At 40.6% G+C, this 18,627-nt stretch overlaps 1 protein-coding gene across 1 annotated transcript in view; it reads left to right on the plus strand.

Moving 5' to 3' along the window:
- The first annotated feature begins 10,405 nt into the window (after positions 1–10,405).
- The window catches only part of LOC141790354 (folylpolyglutamate synthase, mitochondrial-like), a 31,490-nt gene continuing 23,268 nt past the window's right edge, over positions 10,406–18,627 (plus strand). Inside the window, exons 1-2 of the mRNA XM_074670177.1 lie at positions 10,406–10,453; positions 10,537–10,647. Coding sequence (XP_074526278.1) covers positions 10,406–10,453; positions 10,537–10,647 — 159 coding nt within the window. The remainder of the gene's footprint in view (positions 10,454–10,536; positions 10,648–18,627) is intronic.

Below are 18,627 nucleotides of genomic sequence, written 5' to 3' on the forward strand. Positions count from 1 at the left end.
AATCCATACAATAACACCACATATTGGCCTTCGTTTATCAAACGTGCATAGGCCTGAAAAATGAGCGTACGCTCCTTTCTTTTTTTTTTTTTTTTTTTTTTTTTTTTTTTTTTTTCGTTGCTAGGCGCTACCCAAGTAGCTGCCTGTTGCAGCAGCTCTCTCGTCTTTGTCTGTTTCTTGTCATTTTTTTCATCTCTTTTTCGTAATCTTTGTATTTGGAGTGGATCATCACTTTGTATGGTTCATTGTCGGTCACGGACACCAAATTTTTTGTGGCTTCGGCGATATTTTTGACTACTTTTCTCCTGTGTTTGTCTGGAGATCCTACATGTAACCATGGCTGCATTGTTTACATGCGAACTCAGCTGTTAGCAGCCTGTAGCATGCCAATGCTAACTGGTGTAGGGCTTGATGATTTCCCTCGAGCTGAGGAGGAGGAGGTGAGGACGACGTGCCGGTTCTCGGGTGTGAGCTGGGAGATGACAACGTGGACCTGTCCTTCCATCCATCGTTGTTGGGAACGTGGGATCCAGCCCCGGGGGATGGACGAGCTAGCCGTGCTAACCCAGCGGCATCGTGCTGTTCACGGACGTGGCTGAGGGAGCTGACATCGGACGCCAGCGACACATCGGAGGAGCTTCGCCTGCTGTGAGCAGACAGGATCCAGGAGACAGAGACTGAACAGGCTGCTGGGGAGGCTCAGTCCTGGACCCTGTGGAGGTGGAGACTGGCTGGAGAGTGGTGGACGAGTGGTGGACGGGAAGTCGTCATCTATTTTCTTGTGGACCTTTTTGCACTTTCTATACTCTTTCTTACTTTTGTTTTCTTAAATGCTGCGGTGACTCCTGAATTTCCCCTCGGGGATAAATAAAGTATTTTCTATTCTATTCTATTCTATTCTATTCTATTCTATTCTATTCTATTTCTATCTTAACGTGGGCGTCGGGTATGCTCAAATCCCATGCCAGGTCTGAGTTTGTGTACACAAGTTTCATGTCAGTGGGGAACGTGGTGCAGCGAGGGAAATCTGTCTGTGGAGGAGAATTATTAGATCATCTGAGGGCAAAACATTTTCAGATATAAAAACTGATGTTCTTAGATTAATATTTAGATCCTTGAATTAGATGTAAAACCAAGAATGTTTCTAACATTTCACTCTTCTTCCCCTAATATGTAAAATACTTTACTATGAAAGCGCGAGCTGTCAGCTGATTTCTCCCCATAAAAAAATGTGTTTCCTCTATCGGTTTACTTAAAAGGAAAAAAAAAACGAAAAATAAAGAACATGCTGTTAAAAGCTTTTAATACGCTCCCATGTCAATGATAAAGTCTCCGCAGAGAACACTCAGACCGGCTGGATCAAACTTCTAGCCTGGATTTTTTTAAGGAAGCTGTTTGATTAAAGGATTCACTGTGAAGATGATTATTTCACTCCTCATAATATTATCATACAAACATGAACTGTGTGTGAAAAAGTGACTATTTTATAACAAAGGACGTTCATTAGCATTAGATCACAATCTTTGTGCTCATTTTGTGGTACAAATAATCATAAAACTCCGGTCTACCTGTTTGTAATTGTGCTTGATGGACACACTTCAGCTCCACTCCCTCCTCAGTCTGTGACAGGTTCAGGCTGGAGTCTGCAGCTTCTTTCAGAGCTCAAACACATCTTTAAAAGACAATTTTCCATGTTTCTGGACCTGAACGGAAACAATTAATAATATTGTGGCTTCTAATAGAGAGACATCACGGATGAATAAATCAAGGTATAAACGAAGGATGTGTTAATTAAATGTTTAAAACTCTGCTGTATTTTACTTTGTCACAATCAATCACTGCAGTGATTTCCTTGCAGGTGAGTTTTTTTTCTGATTTGCTTTACTTTTCCGGCTGACAAACAACACGGTGTCATTTCCTCTCTTCCTCTGTTGCTATGGCGTTGTCGATTACCTTTTCCTCGTAATGCGTCCCTCCATGTCGTGAATTCTGTGGGTCCGGCCAGCTGAACCTTGAATATTTAGGGACTTGTCATGTAAATAACAATTGTTTTCAGCCGCCACATTTATCAACAGCTGATCAGGTGTACGCCGTTATTGGCCCTGGTACGCACATTTCATAGCCCTTACGAAAGAAAAATATATTGCAGCATATTGGAAAATATCATGTCATATATTAGGTTATATATTCCCATATATGAGATTTAGTATTTATTTTTTCCAGTATATTGCAATATATGGAAAGCGGCAATCATTTGTATATTTTGCGATATATTGCAATATATTTCATGAATGTATAATATATTGTATATGTGCCCTCAATATATTTTTCCATGTATATCATAATATATCAATAATATATTACAATACATTTCAAAATATAAATTGCTACATATATTTTTCTTTCGTAAGGGAGATCACACGTGGACATTACTATAGAAACTTTTTTACACCAAGATTCCAACGCAAGATTGATAAATGAGGGCCATTGACACTAGCTCGACATTTTGTACTCAAACTCCTTCACGTTTCCTAAAGTGTAACTGAATTCCTTAAAAAATAAGAATCAACCCTTCACCTGACAGACAATTCTGGGACTGAATACGACTTTAAAAAATAAACAAGTTTTATTATTAACTGTGAGGGATGAAACAAACACACAAAACCATTGGAACCTGACAAACACTCAGAGTGGATATGTTCTGCAGAAATGTCCTTTTAGTGTCAAAAGGTCTGTGTCAGTCTGTTGTGTCCTGTCCCTGCTGTTTCGTGATCTTCTTGGCCTTTCTAGAGTTTTTACCAGTTTAGATTTAGGTTTTGTTGTTGACGTTTTCCCAGCTTTGGTGTGATTTTTAGTCCCTTTTTGTGTCATTTGTTCCATCCTTGCTGTGAAGTTTTTACTGAATCTTTTTTTCTAATTAAATATAGTTGTTTTTGACTCGGGAAGTCATGCATTTAATCTTTTCACAGAGACTAAGATTATGCTCCACACTGCCCTTATGATCTGTGATGGAACTGCAGCTCAGAATAAACAAACCAAAAGTTCAGGTCAGTCTTAATCCAGAGACTTAGATCAATAAGTAAGCAGTTTAAATATTTGAGAATGGTCTTTATGAGTTGAAGTAACAGCTGATTGTATGATTGTTTTAATTAGGAGGAATCACAACATCCAACGTTTACCTCTTTGCATGAACCTCTTAGCTCATTATGTTTTTTATAGCAGATGTGTGCTCAATAAACACTACAATTAAACTCATTATAATTCCTTTTAGAGGAAGCATATTTAAAGACTTCCTCTCACCGTCTGTGGCTCTTTAGGGTTTACAGGTTTTCTCAAACAGCCAGGCGATGGATTTCATTCAGGGAGGAGGAAGTGGAGACCACATGCAGCTGTATGTCATGGTTCATGGGTGTAAATATGATTTTTTTCTGTTAATCAGCATGTAGAGCGCAGTGCTGATAGTTTAGCTCTACAAGACACGCAATCTGTAGATCCTGTGTGCACTGTCACAGAGGAGAGAAATAACATAAAATAAATAAACAAATGTTGGAAGTTTTACACAATTTAATACTTTAAGCATGACATTTTAATTTGAAGACTTTGATTTCATAATCATTAGTAATGATATGAATGTGCACCCACTCCACCTGTTGAAGTGATCAGCTCTCTTACCTGTCACTGATCACCCAATCAGGGCCACAGTTCAGCTCATGTGACTGACGGCACCCTGTAACTGTTAGTGTGGAGACTCAAAGCCCTTCTTCCAGTGCGGCTGTTCCAGCTGATCTGCTTCAAAATCTGTTTCAGAAACAGACAGGTGACGTCACACTATTTCATTCGTTATAAAGTCTATGGTAGTTTCATGTTGTCAGCAATCAGTAATCATGTAATCAGCCATTTCTTCTGTTTGAACCATAATGCATTAGAGTATTTATGAGGGTGTACAGCAGGGGTAGGCAACCTGGGGCATGGGTGCCACAGCTGACAGGCTATTTATGTTGGCGTGCAAAAAATAGGTAAATCTAAATTAATGGTCTTTTCTGGTGGCAAAGCAATACCTGCCAACCTTCCCAAAATCACCACAGCTCAAGCTGCAGAAATCAAAATTGTGACCTCATACAAGTAATTGGGCATCACCATTGACAATAACCTGTCAGTTAATGCGCACGTTGACAGTCTTGTGTCTAAGTGTAAACTTAAAATGTGACTCTTCTTTAGAAAAAAGTCCTGTTTTTCACGTCAGGTCAGAGACTATTTCATCTCCTCAACCTTCTTACCGTTGTTGGACTATGGTGATTTGCTATTTATGAATGCTCCTGAAAAATACTTAAAAAACTGGATTCTGTGTATCACTGTGCTCTATGTTTTATTGATAGCTGTGTCCATCACTGTCTGCTGTATGCTGCTGCAAACCATCCCTCCCTGTCTGTCCACAGACACTCTCACCTGCTACTCTTCATCTAGAAATCTGTTCTTGGGCTGCTTCTGTCTTATTTGACCACATATTTGATCAGGTCTGGTAAACATTGTTAATATGTTTGTTCCTGGAGTCAGAACAGAACTGAGTAAGACAGCCTTTAAATATGCCGCCCCCTCTACATGGTATACATTCTGGATGGATGTTAGACTAACAGAACTGGTCACTGTTGGTGAATTTAAGACTGTGTTAAGGGACCTAGAGAGAGCTAGCCTTGGACAATGCGACTGTTTCAATTCTTCTCATTTTGTCTTGATCTTGTGTTTTCAGAACGGCTTGGTTTCCATGTGCAGATGTCTGAATGTATTTGTTATTCTTATTGTGTAACTGTCTGCTGCTGCCATGCCCGGTCCCTTTTGAAAAAAAGATTTCAAATCTCAGTGAGGCTTTATCTGGTTAAATAAAGGATATGATAATAAAAATAACTAAAAGGAAGTAGGGAACACCATAAATAAAAAAGATAAAATATTAAAACTAATATGTTGTATTTATTGGATTAACACCTCTCAAGAAGTTGAAAATTTAACAAATAACGTTAGATAATAAATATAAATCCTGACGTTACAACTGTGAGAATGTGTCCTGCAAGTGCATCACTGCAAATCTCCTGGAAGGTCAGTCTGCTAGATCGCAATTGCATCCATTTAGCGGTGTTTTCATGGCAAACAAACATACTTGGACAGGGGAGTATGAATCAATTGCCAGATATCGAGTAATATGCACTCTTTGCTGTAAAAGTGTGGTATGTTGGGACATCAAATGGGCAGGATCTTTTTGAGACCAAACATGAAAACAGTGGCTACTTTTGCATACAGCCAGTAACCTTTTCATATTCAGAATATCAGCACCCAGAATATGCTCATACAGTATGTCTCCAGTTTTATGATCCAGATTGGACACTTGAACAGAACCGATCCGTCTTACATGCCTGGTTTATTGTGTGACATGGTGCGCGTTGTTAAAAGAGACTTTCACTGACATCAGTCGAGCCTTATAAATCATTGAGTGGTAGATACCTGTAGTAAGGCGAGCTTTGAAGCCTCTCTGTGTTTGCTGAGTGTCTCCTCCTCTACATGTTGAAAGAAAAAAACACACCCTCAGCTCAGAGCAGCAGTTTGCAGATTTGGCCGTTAAAGTGTCTCAGCTCTGAGCTGAAGCATTTAAAATTTTAAAAGCATTCTCAGACTGCAGTAAAGACACCCTGCTATTTACAGCACATACTGTATAATTTTGTGTTGTTTGTCATGTGTAGGTGCTGCTTTAGGTTTTCTATACTTTACAGACACATGTGGAGCAGATACAGGGGGACCACTGAAGGGGCCCCCTTATAGGAGAGGGGGCGGGGCTAAGCTTTTCCTGTAGGGAACCAAGTTTTATTATCAGAGACTCAGATTACAACAACAAAAAAGAACAACCTGCATCCAAACAACCATAGCTAGAGGAAATCTTTCAAGAGTCAATGATTTTAAAATGGCCTCACGCAGATTCAGACGCCTCTTCTTGATCTACAGTGTAGAATTATATTATCACAGACAGAGACTTTAAACTTATTGTAGTCCATGAGTTGTTTTTATAGCACAGGTGATTGACTTTTAAAGTAAATTTTATTGCAGCAGATGTATATCCTCTCTTTTTTTTGTATAATGTACTGACTGTCAGCCTTTGGTAAGTTTTCCTTGCTTCATAGGTAGTAGAGAGAATTTTCATCATTCGGTTTGAAGTCACAGAGTTCAGTTTGGAAAAAGAAAAACACCAAAGACCTCAGTCAACAGGATCTCAGCTTTAAAACCAGACCGTTGACTGGTTTGTTTGATGTTTCCTCTGATCCAGGGTGTTATGGATCTTTAAGGAAACTGCTAATCTTGTTGCTGATGGTCTCTTTACTTTTGTAGGTTGAACTTAATTGGAAACAACATCTTCATTAGTGTACTTTTAGTTTGAATAAAAAACTCAATCATTTTATGTTATTTTTTTATTTTTTGGTTTAATTTTAATTTAATTTTATTTCTGTTTTAATTTAATTTAATTTAATTTTTATTTTATTATATTTTAATGAGAAATTCAGAACATTGAAGCGGTGTGTTATGTCCTTTTTTTTTAAAGGTTTAATTCTGTCCCTCTGGTACCCTCATAGTAGCTTTAGATAATTTTCAGCTCCATTTGTATTTTTCACACTGATGTTTTAGAAACCCTTGTTTCAGTCTCTGTCTGAAGCATTTCATTTAAGCTGCTGTCTTTTTAAAGCTCCCTGTTCCACAAACCCCCTTCCCTCAGACTGGCCAGCTCTCTCTCTCTCTGTGGGTCTGTGCACAACAGAATTATGCTCACACCTTGGTGTTTGAGGCCCACTCCTCCAAGGTGTCATGACACATTTAGGAGACCCTTAAGGATCTAAAGGATCTAACGCTTATATTTTTTATTTTTTGATTGTTTATTTTTTTCTAAGAACAGAGATTTTGATCAGTTCACAGACAGATTCATTATTTTTTGAAAACAACACAATAGGTTTAGTCGGAACATCCAGCATTGGTTCTTAAGATCAATGTTTAAAATATAAGTTCAGTTTTACTTCCTGCTCTTGCGTGTTTTCCCCATTGACTTAATAATATTTGGATGTCACCTGTCTGTTCCTGATGCAGAGTAATTCAGCGAATCGTTGGCAAGAGCCACATTGGAAATGTTGACTCAAAAGGTGAGCTTTGGGCCGTGTTACTAACACCAACAGGGTGCCAGGCCTGTCATCAGCTGAGCTGCTTCTCTGATTGGACAAACCCCTGATCAGAATATCTTCTAAACCACTGAGTTATGAAAAATTCACCCCCGTACAGCATAAGCTAACCAGAAAATGTTGTTTAATGCTTTAAAAGTCTGTTTTTTGGCCTGCTTTGTATATGTAGTTTTCTGGAGCCGTTTCTATATTGTCTGTTTAAATCTTGTTTGTTTCCCTGTTTTCTTGTTTATCTTTAATTTTAACACTTTCTTGTTGGACAGCTGATTTTCTCATGAGTAAAGTTTTGTTAAACCCCTTTGTTCAACCACTTAACTATTTTAAATTGTTTTTGGGGCTTTTCGTGCCTTTAATAATACATTAAGGGACAGAAACATGCAGGAAACAGGCAGCAGGCCCGTCCCTGGACCACTCACTATTAGGGCCATTGGAGCCCCACTATTTCACTATGACTAATCTGAATCTACACTCCTCCTCTTCCTCCTTAGGTACCTGTTCATCTTTAATCCCTGAAAGTTTCATAAAAGACTGGAGAAGCCAGGAACACATTTTATTCTGGCCCGAACAGTTAGCATGTTCACCTTACCAGAGGATCAGCTCCCAGCATTCAGAGGGTGAAAGAGAGCCAAGTCTCTCTGAGGACGACTGAAGGTTTCCGGAACATCAACAACGAGGTCTGTGTGTCACAGTTCAAAGCAGCACACTGGGACAGTGACTGAGGAAGTTTTTATTACTAACTGTACCTCTAAATCTGTCAGCTGTGAGCAGACTGTAAACACTCTGAGGTCTGCAGGAAACACCACGCAGAAGGTTCAGCTAACGTGCAGTTCAACCATGTTTACACTTTTTGGCCCAGTCTCAACGTCCTCATACACACTCTCTGCCTTAGACACTGTGTGTGTGTGAGATATTTATGCACCTGTTGTGTAAGTAGACATTTTTGCAGACTTGGCATGAGGTAATTACCCAGAGTTCATAGACACGGCAATGTAAACAAATACCTCAACATGGAATTTTTTTTTTAAAAAAGCAAGGTTGGGAGACAAAAAGAATCAGAGATGGTGCAAAATTAATTTATTGCCATTCTTAAATTTATTTATTTATTTATTTATTTATTTATTTATTTATTTATTTATTTAAATATTGTGCCACAGATGTGTAATAGTAGTTTTTTTAATTGTTTTAATCATGTGATAATCAGGCAGTTGGGCACTTCATACAAAAAGCAGTGACACAAAGTGCTTCACAGTCCAAAAGCAAACTCACACACCCTTCACCACACAACAACACAACCCACAATAACAGCCCCACCTAGATGTGAACTGGATTTATCTTTAGAAGCCTTTTTAATTTTAATTAATTAATTAATTTTATTTTGATTTATTTTATTTTGTTTTATTTTATTTTATTTCATTTTATTTTATTTTTGGATGGGGATGAGATGTTTATCCACCCTTTTAACAAAATTAAAAAATATGCATATATAAATATTGCTGTACGATTTTTTTTTATAATATATTTTTTGTATAACAGTTGTTAACTTGGACGTTTTTTTATTTTATTCTTTATTTTATTTTATTTTTTATTTTTTTCGTTAAGTTTTCTAAAAATGTGCATAATATACATTCATGAAATTTTTGTTTTAAAAAGCGAGTAACAATTAAAAAGTTATTCATACCAAATCTTCTTGAAAATGAGAATGAAGAATGAAATTATTTTCCTGAAGAAAAGTGATTTCATGAGAGTAGCCATTTTAAAAAGGGTTGAAATACAACTTCAGCTTCTAGCAGTGAAATGATAATCCACAAGGGGGCAGTACCTTTTTTTTCATTCTCTCAAACTGGAGAAAAATGTGGATAACCCTGTCTGGATCTGAGAGGACCTTTTAAAAACCTTGGAACTCCGTTTTGCCATACGTCAGAAGCACATAATGTTATCTTAATCTGGACCAAGAACCAAGCCTGAAAAACCCCACAGTATTTAATTCACATGTCATTGTTATCAGCCTTATTTTCTTTATTTTCTAAAGGGGGAAAGTGCCAGGGGAGGGCTCTGGGTGTGGTAAGGGGGTCTGATTGTTTGTTTGTGTTTGTCTTTTTTTATTGGCACATTACTAAATGAGACAATTGTGAAAATATAAAAGCAATAAATAAGTGTCAAAGGGCTGTTCCAGTATGCAGCCTTATGCACTCCTTTAGTTTATGGATTTAAGGTTTAAGGTTAAGGTTTGGGCTTTGAGATCCAGGACACCAAGAAATGATTTCTTCCCTTGACCATTGTTTTATTGTATGTATATTTCATTAAACTTTAACTTTGGTTAAAAAAAAAAAACAAAAAAAAACAAAAAAAAACAAAAAAAAAAAACAGAAGAAAGATACTACAGACTACATTTAGAAGCAGTTTGAAGTGCATACTATTTACTACATTCACATGTAGTATGTAGTAGGTGGTTTGAAAGCCTTTAAGTCACAGCCTAATTTTGATTTTCTTGGTCTGAAACAGTAGGGGGAGTTAGAGAGCTTCTCATAGTGTCTGAGTGTTGCTCTTTTCACAAACCATAAATCAGCTGCTCTGTTTTTGATTAATCTATGATCAATGTTACACTTCAGGCCTTAGGTTTTTATTGTTATAACCTTAAAAATCTTTTCACAATGCTATGAAATGATCACCGATATGGATGATCTATTGGAGCCAACACAACCTGCAGTAATACCTGTATTTATTAAAAAAGGTGATGCAGCTGAAGCTTATTTTTGCTCAACTTTGGGGAACAGGAGGGTCTTATTTTATGTAAGAGCCATTAAAATCCATTTTCATACACTTACTGGTGTTTATTTTTCCACAACACAATAATTTACCATCATAAGAAACACCGACCTGAGGAACCATCTTAGCCACAGATTCGTGACTCCAGAAGCTTGACTGTTGCTTGTTTTCAGGTAAAACTGTGTTTTTGTCAGGAGGTCAGGTTCAGATCAGTCTGCAGGGCTGAGTCTGGAGATCATTAACCTGACAGATAACTGTTTGGGCTGCTCTGGCCCCCATCTCCTTTGCTCACATCAGGTTGTAAACGTGCTGAAATCTTGTTCAAACAGCCAGCCGCCCCGTGCTGAACCAAACAGGAACCTGATCACGCCCGTCTGAAACCTCGTTTCTTTTTGGGAGACAGTCTGTTCATTCACTGATGAGGCTTCGTTAACATGGTTCTGGGTCTACCTGCTGTCCTGAACAGGACCAAAACCTTCCAGGCGAGTGTCACACGGACAGGTGAGGGTGTTGTGAGAGTTTAAAGGAGTGTGTGTGATGACTTCCTGTGTCTGTGTGTTCTCAGGGAGCTGTGTGTGTCCTGAACAGCCTGCAGAGTAAACCCTCCGTGTCCGAGTGGCCACATGGACGTCAGCTGCAGGACATGCAGGGGTACCTCCAGCGCACAGGCATCGCAGTACGAACACACACATGAATATTATCCTGTGGTCACAAACCTCAGCTTTAAATACTGAGACTCGTTTAACTGTGTTTGATTCCTGCACTTCAGACGACCCTGAGCAACACTCAAACACACACTTAGCCTGTTCATTTTCATTAGAGGTTTCCTAAATGGAAAGAGTTGAGGTTAACCTCAGTGCTGAGCCTCGTACCTACATACTGTATTATTAAAGTGCTTTCCCTGCTCCTCAGTGTTTAACTGAGCCCAGGCTTTAAACTATTTCAGTCACTTCATTTAAAAAGTGAAACACATATATTATAAATAGATTCAGTTCACACAGAGTGAAATCTTTTTGCATTTATTTCCTTCGACCCTCAGTGGTAATCAGGGACATTTTGTCCTTTTAGGAATTTTTTTACTCAAATTTTGGTTGTTATTTTGGTTGTGTAACTCCTCATGGAGTGGTATTTGGTAAAAAGGTTTCTTTAATGAAAAATCTTTAAATTCAAATTTCCCCCTTTTTTGAAGGTAAGCAAAACACTGGGGCTAAATTTATGACCATCCTAAGTCAGGGGACAAAAACGTCCTCAATCCAAAAACTTTTTTTTAAGTGTAACATATTAATATTTTTTTCTACTAGTTTTTCTCATATCTTTTAGTCAACTTCACTCCTGATTAAACTTACCAATTATTTATTTATTTATTTATTTAACCCTATAAATGCCCATTTGGTTACATGATGTCACTGATTTTAATTAAAAAAAAAAAACAACAACAGAAAAAACAAAAACAAACAAACAAATGAATCAAAACACAATAATAATAATAATAATAATAATATTTTTTTCCCCATTTAATAAAAGCTGGAAGGCCTGTATTTATTTAGGGTCCTCGGCCTGAGCCAGGGCACCTTCTAGCAAGCTAGAAGGTGCCCTCGGCCGAAGGCCGAGGGCACTATTGTTCCTGCTGCGTTTCTTTTTAGGGTCCTCGGCCTGAGCAGAGGGCACCTTCTAGCAGGGCTAGAAGGTGTCCTCCGCCGAAGGCGGAGGACACTATTGTTCCTGCTGCGTTTCTTTTTAGGGTCCTCGGCCTGAGCGGAGGGCACCTTCTAGCAGGGCTAGAAGGTGTCCTCCGCCGAAGGCGGAGGACACTATTGTTTTCCGTCCGTTTCTTTTTTCTTATTATTCCGCCCCGTCTTCGAATGCTAATTTGACCCCCTAAACATGCTCAAAAACTCACCAAAATTGGCACGCACATCAGGATCGCGGAAAAATTCGAGAAAATACCAAACATGACCCCCGACATCCCATAATAAGCTCAATAGCGCCACCTAGGCACACGCTAAGGGCCCTAGCTCGGGCTAGGAATGTCGTAGAGAGATGAAACCAACATCAAAATGTTCGTGTCATTGAGACGCAAAAATCATACGCTGCTACCCTGGACCTATCTCCAACAGGAAGCCGGCTATTTCCCTCCCAAAATAAAAATAATTTTTTTTTTAACCTTTCTTTAGAAATTATACCCCCTGAAACCAAAAATGGTACATGCTTGAAAATACCATCACATGACAGATGAGACCCTGCTCTACAAAAGTTGTTCAGGAAGTTGTTATTTCAGGCCCGGTTTTCGAATGGCGAGCCGTCAAAGTCGCCGACTGCTTTTGGCCAATTTAGGATTTCTCCATGTTAGCAGATGAGGAGAACCGATTTCAGGTCAAAACACACATTCTACTAGTGCCGCATTTGGGCCTCTAGACAAAAAACTACAAGTCATAGAGCTTTAAAAATTACATGGTTGGATTCCTGACAAAATTGTCTACAACAACATGATATTTTTACACAGATTAAGCCAACATTGTGGCCCACAGGACAAGTAGTTTGGCCATTTCTCTAAAGTAAAAAATCCATTTCTAGCACTTTTCCAGCGCTTTTACAGCGTTTTTGTGACGCATTTGGGCTTCTAGAGAAAAAAGTATAACTCGTACAGCTTTAAAAATGCCAAAAATGGATTCCTCACAAGCTCTTCTATCAAATATGATATTTTTGACACAGATTGGGATAAAATTGTGGACTCTGTGAGGACTTCTTTACATTACATGCCTGATAAACTCTCAGTCTCCACTCTGTTTGGGGTTCTGTCACGCTAATTAGAACTCCACGCATTCAGCTGGTGATGTCATTCAGCACAGCAGAGGATACGTTGCCATGGTATCAACTGACTCCCAGACATACCATAATATTCTCTCAGAGCAATTAGGCTCACTTTCACCCTATGCACACCAAAACAGCCCTAACTGGGGCTAGGAATGTCGTAGAGAGATGAAACCAACGCCGAAATGTTCATCTTATTTTGATGGACACATTGGAGGGAAAACCGGCAGGAGCCCGAGGACCCGTCTAATGCTGCTTGCAGCTTTAATTTTTTCTTATTATTCCACCCGCCCCGAGAACGCAAATTACACCCCCTAAACATGCTCCAAAACTCACCAAAATTGGCACGCACATCAGGATCGCGTGAAATTGCGATTTGATACCAAACATGACCCCTGACATCCCATAATAACCTCTGTAGCGCCACCTAGGCACACGCTAAGGGCCCTAGCTCGGGCTAGGAATGTCGTAGAGAGATGAAACCAACACCAAAACGCTCGTGTCATCGAGACGCAAAAATCACACGCTGCTACCCTGGACATATCTCCAACAGGAAGCCGGCTATTTGCCTCACAAAATTAAAAAAAAATTTTTTTTAACCCTTTCTGCAAAAATTAAACCCACTGAAACCAAAAATGGTACATGCTTGAAAATACCATCACATGACAGATTAGACCCTGCTCTCCAAAAGTTGTTCAGGAAGTTGTTGTTTCGGGCCCGGTTTTCGAATGGCGAGCCCTCAAAGCCGCTGACCGCTTTTTGCCGATTCAGGATTTCTCCATGTTAGCAGATGAGGAGAACCGATTTCAGGTCAAAACACTCACTACTAGTACTTCTACTAGTGCCGCATTTGGGCCTCTAGACAAAAAACTAAAAGTCATAGAGCTTTAAAAATGACATGGTTGGATTCCTGACAAAATTCCCTACAACCATATGTTATTTTTACACAGATTAAGCCAACATTGTGGCCTACAGGACAAGTAGTTCGGACGTGTCTCTTAAATTCAAAATCCATTTCTAGCACTTTTCCAGCGTTTTAGTGACGCATTTGGGCTTCTAGACAAAAAAGTATAACTCATACAGCTTTAAAAATGCCAAAAATGGATTCCTGACAAGCTCTTCTATCAAATAAGATATTTTTGACACAGATTGGGATAAAATTGTGGACTCTGTGAGGACTTCTTTACATTACATGCCTGATAAACTCTCAGTCTCCACTCTGTTTGGGGTTCTGTCACGCGAATTAGAATTCCAAGCATGCAGCAGGTGATGTCATTCAGCACAGCAGAGGATACGTTGCCATGGTATCAACTGACTCCCTGACATCCCATAATATTCTCTCAGAACCACAAGGCTCACTTCCACCTATGCACACCAAAACAGCCCTAACTGGGGCTAGGAATGTCGTAGAGAGATGAAACAAACGCCAAAATGTTTGTCTCCTTTTGTTGGACACATTGGAGGGAAAACCAGCAGGAGCCCGAGAACCCGTCTAACGCTGCTTGCAGCTTTGATTCTTTCTTATTATTCCACACCGTCAATGACTGCTAATTTGACCCCCTTAAAATGCTCGAAAACTCACCAAAATTGGCACGCACATCAAGATCGCCAAAAAATTCGAGAAAATACCAAACATGACCCCTGACATCCCATAATACTCTCTAGAGAACCAAAAAACCTCTAAAAAAAAAACAAAAAAACACACAAAAACGGCCCTAGCCGCCACTAGGAATGTCGTAGAGAGATGAAACCAACACAAAAATTTTCGGCTCAACGAGACGCAAAAATCATACGCTGCTACCCTGGACCTATCTCCAACAGGAAGCCGGCTATTTTGCCTTTCAAAATAAGAGTTTTCTGCATTTTTTCCCTTTCTGCAAAAATTATCTCCTCCGAAACCAAAAATGGTACAGGTATGAAAATTTCATCACATGACGGACCAGACCCTGCTCTACAAAAGTTGTGAAGGAAGTTGTTGTTTCGGGCCCGGTTTTCGAATGGCGAGCCCTCAAAGTCGCCGACCGCTTTCAGACGAATTTGAGCCTTGTCCATGTTAGCAGATGAGGCGGCCGGATTTCAGGTCAAAACACACATTCTACTAGTGCCGCATTTGGGCCTCTAGACAAAAAACTAAAAGTCATAGAGCTTTAAAAATAACATGGTTGGATTCCTGACAAAATCCCCTACAACCACATGATATTTTTACACAGATTAAGCCAGCATTCTGGCCTACAGGACAAGTTCTTTTTAGGGTCCTCGGCCTGAGCGGAGGGCACTATTGTTTTTCGTCTGTTTCTTTTTAGGGTCCTCGGCCTGAGCGGAGGGCACCTTCTAGCAGGGCTAGAAGGTGTCCTTCGCCGAAGGCGGAGGACACTATTGTTCCTGCTGCGTTTCTTTTTTTTTAGGGTCCTCGGCCTGAGCGGAGGGCACCTTCTAGCAGGGCTAGAAGGTGTCCTCCGCCGAAGGCGGAGGACACTATTGTTCCTGCTGCGTTTCTTTTTAGGGTCCTCGGCCTACGGAAGAGGGCACTTTCTAGCAAGCTAGAAAGTGCCCTCGGCCGAAGGCCGAGGGCACTATTGTTCCTGCTGCGTTTCTTTTTTAGGGTCCTCGGCCTGAGCCAGGGCACCTTCTAGCAGGGCTAGAAGGTGCCCTCGGCCGAAGGCCGAGGGCACTATTGTTCCTGCTGCGTTTCTTTTTTCTTTTTCTTATTATTCCACACGCTCCGAGAACGCAAATTAGACCCGCTAAACATACTCGAAAACTCACCAAAATTGGCACGCACCTCACAATTGCGAAAAATCGCGATATGATACCAAACATGCCCCCCGACATCCCATAATAATCTCTCTAGAGCCAAAAAACCTCTCAAAAACACACTTAAACGGCCCTAGCTCAGGCTAGGAATGTCGTAGAGAGATGAAACCAACACCAAAACGTTCCTCTCATTGAGGCGCACAAAAAAGGTAGGGGTCACTATGGCTCTTTCTCCAACAGGAAACCGGCAATTTCCCCGCCAAAATAAGAGATTTTAGAATTTTTAGCCTTTCTACAAACATTAACTTGTCAATAACCAAAAATGGTACCGGCATGAAAATTGGCTCACATGACAGACCAGACCCTGTTCTACAAAAGTTGTGGGGGAATTCGTTGTTTCGGGCCCGGTTTTCGAATGGCGAGCCCTCAAAGTCGCCGACCACGCAATGTTAACAGATGGGAGAGGAGCTTCAGTGAAGCAGTTGGGCCTCTAGACAAAAAAGTAAAAGTCGCACAGCTTTAAAAATGACATGGTTGGATTCCTCACAAAACGCTCTTCAAGAAAATCATATTTTTACACAGATTAGGTCAACATTCTGGCCTACAGGATGAGAAGTTTGTCCTTTGGGGAATTTGATCCTCCTGCACTTCTGTGATGATGTCACACACTGATTAGTAGTTCCACACAGCTGGTCACATGACTCAGCAGAGGCAACAATGACTCTCTCCTCCATTAAAGTGCTTATTAGACCCCCTGAACATGCTCAAAAACTCACCAAAATCAGTACACACATTTCAAGCATCAAACTCTTCAATATAATACCAAACATCCCATAATATTCCCTCTGTCCACATTCTGACACATTAAAACAGCCATAGCAGCCAGTAGGAATGTCCTAGAGTCAATCAAACCAACATCAAAATGTTCATCTTATTGAGACGAACAAATTACTTGCTGACACCCTGACCTTTCCCAGACAGAAAGTTGGCTATTTCTCTTCAGCATAGCAGAGGATACGTTGCCATGGTATCAACTGACTCCCTGACATCCCATAATATTCTCTCAGAGCCATTAGGCTCACTTACACCAATGCACAGCAAAATAGCCCTAACTGGGGCTAGGAATGTCCTAGAGAGATGAAACCACCACCAAAATGTTCGTCTTATTCTGTTGGACACAGTGGGGCCAATACCATGATAGTAGGGCAAAACCGGCATGAGCCCCGAGGACCCGTCTAACGCTGCTTGCAGCTTTAATTAGGGTCCTCGGCCTGAGCCAGGGCACCTTCTAGCAAGAGCTAGAAGGTGCCCTCGGCCGAAGGCCGAGGGCACTATTGTTCCTGCTGCGTTTCTTTTTAGGGTCCTCGGCCTGAGCCAGGGCACCTTCTAGCAAGAGCTAGAAGGTGCCCTCGGCCGAAGGCCGAGGGCACTATTGTTCCTGCTGCGTTTCTTTTTTCTTATTAGGGTCCTCGGCCTGAGCAGAGGGCACCTTCTAGCAGGGCTAGAAGGTGTCCTCCGCCGAAGGCGGAGGACACTATTGTTCCTGCTGCGTTTCTTTTTTCTTATTATTATTCCGCACCGTCTTTGATCGCAAATTAGACCCCCTAAACATATTCAAAAACTCACCAAAATTGGCATGCATCCCAGAATTGCGAAAAATTGCGAGTTAATACCAAACATGACCCCTGACATCCCATAATAATCTCCATAGAGCCAAAAAACCCAAAAAACACACTTAAACTGCCCTATCTCAGGCCAGGAATGTCGCAGAGAGATGAAACCAACACCAAAACGTTCCTCTCATTGAGACGCACAAAAAATATAGGAGGTATTTTCGCGTAGCTCCAACAGGAAGCCGGCAATTTGCCCGCCAAAATAAGAGTTTTCGCCATTTTTAGCCTTTCTACAAACATTAACTTGTCAATAACCAAAAATGGTACTGGCATGAAAATTGGCTCACATGACAGACCAGACCCTGCTCTACAAAAGTTGTTCAGGACGTTGTTATTTCGGGCCCGGTTTTCGAATGGCCAGCCCTCAAAGTCGCCGACCACGCAATGTTAACAGATGGGAGAAGAGCTTCTCTGAAGCAGTTGGGCCTCTAGACAAAAAAGTAAAAGTCGCACAGCTTTAAAAATGACATGGTTGGATTCCTCACAAAATGTTCTTCAAGAAAATCATATTTTTACACAGATTAGGTCAACATTCTGGCCTACAGGATGAGAAATTGTCCCTTTGGGAATCTCATCCTCCTGCACTTCTGTGATGATGTCACACACTGATTAGTAGTTCCACACAGCTGGTCACATGACTCAGCAGAGGCAACAATGACTCTCTCCTCCATTAAAGTGCTTATTAGACCCCCTGAACATGCTCAAAAACTCACCAAAATCAGTACACACATTTCAAGCATCAAACTCTTCAATATAATACCAAACATCCCATAATATTCCCTCTGTCCTCATTCTGACACATTAAAACAGCCATAGCAGCCAGTAGGAATGTCCTAGAGAGATCAAACCAACATCAAAATGTTCATCTCATTAAGACGAACAAATTACTTGCTGACACCCTGACCTTTCCCAGACAGGAAGTTGGCTCTTTCTCTTCAGCATAGCAGAGGATACGTTGCCATGGTATCAACTGACTCCCTGACATCCCAAAATATTCTCTCAGAGCCATTAGGCTCACTTCCACCTATGCACAGCAAAATAGCCCTAACTGGGGCTAGGAATGTCCTAGAGAGATGAAACCACCACCAAAATGTTCATCTTAGTCTGTTGGACACAGTGGGGCCAATACCATGATAGTAGGGCCAAACCGGCAGGAGCCCGAGGACCCGTCTAACGCTGCTTGCAGCTTTAATTATTATTCCCTCCTACGCGAGAACGCTAATTAGACCCCCTAAACGTGCTCAAAAACTCACCAAAATCGGCACACACATTCTGTGACTCCGAAAATTTGATAAAATAAATAAATTGTCCCCCGACATCCCATAATAAGCTCAATAGCGCCACCTAGGCACACGCTAAGGGCCCTAGCTCGGGCTAGGAATGTCGTAGAGAGATGAAACCAACACCAAAACGCTCGT

This window comes from Halichoeres trimaculatus, unplaced genomic scaffold (assembly GCF_033239565.1).
Source record: "Halichoeres trimaculatus isolate MK-OKI-2021-1 unplaced genomic scaffold, fHalTri1.1 fHalTri1_scaffold_5, whole genome shotgun sequence".
Lineage (NCBI taxonomy): Eukaryota > Metazoa > Chordata > Actinopteri > Labriformes > Labridae > Halichoeres > Halichoeres trimaculatus.